Below are 5,006 nucleotides of genomic sequence, written 5' to 3'. Positions count from 1 at the left end.
ACTATACTTTTACTCTGGTAGGAGGTGAGATAGAATTTAGAGGTCTCCAATTCAACCTCTCATGAATTAGAAACTCTTTCTGCAATAGCCTGACTGAGACCACACTATTTCTGATTAAATCGTAGTATTCCAAAGGGCACACCACTCCTGCAAGGTAGCCAATTCAAAGTTCAGGTAATACAACTTTGCAGGAAAGCTGTTATCTATAAAATGAGCCAAAAATGAGAGTGAAATGCCTTGAAGTTTTTGGACATGCCTCGCCCTTGATCATAGCAGGATCTGAGTACCATGCAGGGCACCTGCTATAAGCAAGGCAGTTTGCATAATTAATTCTGTAAGTACTCACAGTAATCTTATGGCGTTCATGTTACAATGCCTATTTTATAGAAGGAACTGGGCTCCTGGGTATGCAATATGACCCAGTTTACACAGTTAACAAGGAGCAGAGCCAAGATTTCACCCAGGTTTGATTCCAAAACTCACATCTTCTCCTCTCTTCTTGACTGGCTATGTGTGCTGTGTATCAGAATAATGGAAGAGGAGAGAGGCGAGAATGAGATATGATTATGAAAATTTAGGAAAAAATGGAAATTCTATGAAATTGACTGACTGAAATCTAATCTATTCAATTTAAAATTTGGGATGATAAAGAAAGCTGGGAATTTACTAGAACTGGCCTAAGAAAATAACGAATGCAGCCAATATACCATAAAACTAAGTAATTGCAACTTTGCATGATAAAAGAGGGATTGTATCAAAAACAAGGCAGTCTTCCAGAAAGTTAATTAGGGAGAAGCCGGAGAGTGAGAGATGCTGAGGCAACCAGCCACGCAGGTCCGAGAGCCGTTGGGTGGGCGCGCGGGCCTTGACACCTCTGCCCACCGTGGGGCAGGTGGCGAACTCCTCACTCATTCTGTGGGTTTTGATCCCCCACTCGCACCAAGGTGGCTGCTGAGAATCCCAGTATCAAAGAGAAATACTCAATGCTCTCCAGCACTGACGGTGGACAGGTAACCCGTCAGAAGGAAACTTTACCTGCTGAATCTAGCTTTAAATCGAAAAGATGTCCAGGTGCGGTGAGATCTCACTTATTAAAGTTTAAGAAAAGCTCCAAGATTCCTTATAAGGCCATTGCCTGCGCCACCGTGCAGTTTTTGACTGGTGCCTTTCTCATTACCACCGGCTGCCTCCTGCTGGCGGGCTACATCGGCAAAGTAGGCGCCAAGAGGGGCGTTGCGGTTCTGATTGTTGGCATCCTGGTGTTCTTGCCGGGGTTTTACCACCTGCTCATCGTCTACAGAGCACATCGAGGCTGCCAGGGCTACTCCTACCAAGACCTTCCGGACTGTGGCGACTAACCTCCCCACACCCAGGAGAAGAGTCCCAGATGGGGCTGAGCGAAGTAGGCTTTTGGCAGAAGCTATGGAAATCTACGCCTAAGGATTAAGGAATTCTAAAGCTTTGCAGATACTTAGCACAACTATGGCCGGATTTCATAAATCCTTACCCAAAATGTTAATCGAGTTTATAACAAACAGGAAGTTAGGGAATACTCTATTTTTATTTTCCTGGCCCTGGCCAAAACTCCTGACAAAATTTTCCATGTGAATATGAACAGTAGAAGACCAGCAATGTTAATTGTATGGAGAAGTAAAAAAAGTATTCTGTAGAACGAAATGTTGCCTCCATCAGCCTATTTAGCGGAACCTTTCTTTTAAATAGTCCTCATTGATAATTTTATTTAGTGGCAAATGGAAAAATGCAGTATGTCTAATTTCATATTACTAAGTTAATTTATTTGGAAAATTTCTGAGTATCTTATCCCCTACACTTATCTCTAACTTTGTATTTTATGGATGATCTTGGTAAAATCATATATCAATTTAGGAAAAATAAAAAAACACTACAGTTGTGTTGTGTGGAGTGCCCATGAACTTAAAGTCAGAACTTTTTAGCAGTATAATCTTGGACCAATTACCTTAGTACTCTGAGACAGAGTTTGGAACGATAATTCCTACTGTTTGGGGTTTCAGTTGGGGTCAAATAAAGTATTTTATACCAACAACATGGAACATAGATGTTCCCCAGAGTGTTAATTTCTCACTGTAAAATAGGGTTTTGTAGAAGACTACACTTAAAATCAACTAAAGCCACAAGTCAATTGCATCTGTTCACTTAAAGCTAACATAGGAGAGTTGCTCACCCAAGAGAATTTGTAATCTGTAAAGTTATAATCTCAGTTCACATCAGGACACGGGATTGCTTTTTATTCGTATGAGCTTTCTCCTCTTGAGTCCTATATAGCAGAGGTCCCTAAACCCCATGCTGCTGGAGACCTATACCCATCCCTGGCCTGTTAGGAGCCAGGCCTCAAAGCAGAAGGTGAGTGGAGGCAAGCGATCAAGCTTCTTCTGTATCTGCAGCCTCTCCCCAGCGCTAGCATTGCTGCCTCAGCTCCACCTCAGGCATTAGAGTCTCATAGACGCCCCGGTCCTTGGTGCAAAAAAGGTTAAGGACTGCTGCTATATAGGACTAGGGCTGATTCAGGATGCAAAAGCTTATATAATTTAGAAGAGAGTCTCATAAGAAAAAGACTACACAATTATAAATTCGAAATTAAGTGCAGGGCATGGCAAGGGGACTGTACAAGAGTGGGGTCCTGAAGTTTAACTCTCATAAGTTTCATGGTAAATCTGACTATGATAGAGATGAAGAAAGGCTCTAAAGAAAAAGATTGAATGTGGTATATGTCTGCAGTTAAGGCTGTAGCTCCAGATTAAAGGAAACGATAAAGCAGTAGTGTTTTCTTGACTAAATGATATCATCCTATAAAAAGAAATACTTTCTGAAGTATTGTAGATAAACAATGTAGACTTAGATTTGTACAAGATAAAGAACAGAGCATATTTTCTGGAAAAAATACTGGCAATTCACAAAGGAGAAGAGACTCTCACCTGTGTTATCTTTAGGATAAACAAAATGTATCCAGCATAAAAAAAGAGTTTGGTGGTCTTCCATGGGTACTATATTATATATTCAGACTTATAATGAATGGGAAGAAATGACAAATGTCTAAATATTAGTTTGAGATCTATCACATTGTACTAAATGAACAGGGATAATATGAACTGTAATTTGTTTGGGCTCTGGTAGCCTCATTATATCCTCCGTCTTATTAGAAACCACAGCATATATATGGACAAGTCCATTGGAAAAGTAACTGGTAAAAAGTCTACTGCAACTTCAAAATGAATAATTAGTAGTATAAGTGACAGTCATGTAAAGAAAGTGCCTATCGAATACATAGAATAGTTAACCTGTGCAAAGTTAGTTAAGGAAAGCCAGTTTAGGAATCAAAGATACCAATAAGGTCAACAGTGTAAACTTTAGTCCAGAGATAAACCTTATCACCAAGAGAACAAAGACAAAAGGAGTGTCAGAGCAATATCATATATAGATACTAAAAATCCAAGCATTGTTTTAAATCCAAAAGTTTCTCGCGTTTGATTGGCGCAGACGAGACGCCTTTGCCCTCTAAGTGTGAGTCTTGGGCTGTCCTGGCTTTCTCCCTGGAACCTGCGCCTCAAAATTCCCAAGAACCGTCCCCGCCCCCGACACGTACACTCTGTAAATACATCGTCCTTTGCCTAAGGCACCGACTCAAGCCTCACCACGTTAACTAGAATCAAACTATCACTTGAAAGTGCTCCCGCGCGGCTTCTTGGCTCCTTCTCTTTTGTGGTCCTGTGCCCGACCCTTTCTCGGGTTTCCAACCACGACGGGTAAACTGCAGTTCGGATTGGCTGATCTAGCAAGAGGAGCAGAGGCTCCACCAAATCACAAATCTAAGATTTTCATCTTTCTTGGTCTCCTCCCTAGAATCTTGGCAACAGGTGTGTTCAGTTGTTTCTCTTAGAGGAAACCTGTTGAGGTTGCTATGGAGACAGGACGCTGCAATTTGCAGAGCAATTAAGACCCAGAAATCGCTTAGCAAACCTCAGCGAAGCGACTATCTTGCGTTACCTCCTTCCATACCTGCACTTCCTCTTTCATCTAAAACTTACCCCCCGCCGCTCCACTCCGACTGCTTCTATGGAAGAATCGGCCTTCCTGAAGCAAGAAAAAGAAAACCTAGAACCGGCGGAAGAAGAGAGGCCATGGGAAGGAATGACCGCTGCTTCTTCCCAAGATCCCAAGTCTGGTTTATCAAAGACCCCGGAGTCGGAGCAGGGCCCGGAAACTGGAATCCAGCCCAGAATTAGTCCTCCTTCCAGCCCCCAGTCTAGAGGCAGCACACCTCTGGATGACCTCAGAGGTGCATCATCTCCACCTTCCCCTCCTCAGGAGCCATCTTCCACTCTTTCTTCCCGGGACCTTGCTGCTCCATGGCAGTCAGATAAGACCACTCGTGTGATTACTGAAGCTGGGACACCTCACTCCGACCATTTGGAACAATCACATGATAAAGGAGAATCAACTCCTTATCAAACATGCCAATCAGAGGGAAACGCTTTTCAACAGCCCCCAAAAACTGATGGTCACCTGTATGGACCAAAGGATATGAGCTGTAACAACTCTATACGGAAAGAGCTGAGATTTGACTTTTTTCAGGAAAGCGACTCAAACAGTAACTACTATTTGAATGAGGCCGAGCCTGGGGCCTCTGAAATGGCCCCCAGCATGCTTGAGATTGCCATTCGGAATGCTAAAGCTTACCTGCTGAAGACCAGTGACAAGTCGGGCTTAAATCTGTAAGTCCTGGAGGAAAAAAAAGAAAGAGGAAAGTATGGCAAAGAAAAGGGGGTGTGAATACCGCTGTGTGAATGTCTTCTGTGGGTGAATGGAAATATGTTTGAAAAGTCTGTATTATGAGAGTTAGTAATTTAGTAACTCTTTGTATTACAGGACTCAATATAGGTCATTGATGGGGATTCTTCTAGTTTTTCTAAAGACCTTAGGCATACAGGAATAAAACTTAGGAATTATGGAATCTTGAGGTTGAAAGA

The 5,006-nt window shown here is 42.4% G+C and overlaps 2 protein-coding genes across 3 annotated transcripts in view; both read left to right on the top strand.

Annotated features, from left to right (window-relative positions):
* Positions 1-932: 932 nt before the first annotated feature.
* On the top strand, positions 933-1,358 carry LOC105295202 (transmembrane protein 230-like; the record flags this gene model as incomplete). The annotated part of the gene is made up of 2 exons (XM_023533368.1): positions 933-1,010; positions 1,098-1,358. Coding segments are annotated over 2 exons (339 nt in total), but the record flags the coding sequence as incomplete, so codon positions are not given.
* A 2,734-nt stretch (positions 1,359-4,092) lies between these two features.
* Positions 4,093-5,006, top strand: part of RSPH4A (radial spoke head 4 homolog A) — a 13,652-nt gene continuing 12,738 nt past the window's right edge. For both annotated transcript variants that reach the window (XM_011364770.1, XM_023533404.1), the window contains exon 1: positions 4,093-4,751. In XM_011364770.1, coding sequence (XP_011363072.1) covers positions 4,093-4,751 — 659 coding nt within the window. The remainder of the gene's footprint in view (positions 4,752-5,006) is intronic.

The sequence above is a fragment of the Pteropus vampyrus genome, unplaced genomic scaffold, assembly GCF_000151845.1.
Source record: "Pteropus vampyrus isolate Shadow unplaced genomic scaffold, Pvam_2.0 Scaffold101, whole genome shotgun sequence".
Lineage (NCBI taxonomy): Eukaryota > Metazoa > Chordata > Mammalia > Chiroptera > Pteropodidae > Pteropus > Pteropus vampyrus.
This window is presented reverse-complemented; position numbering and strand designations above follow the sequence as displayed.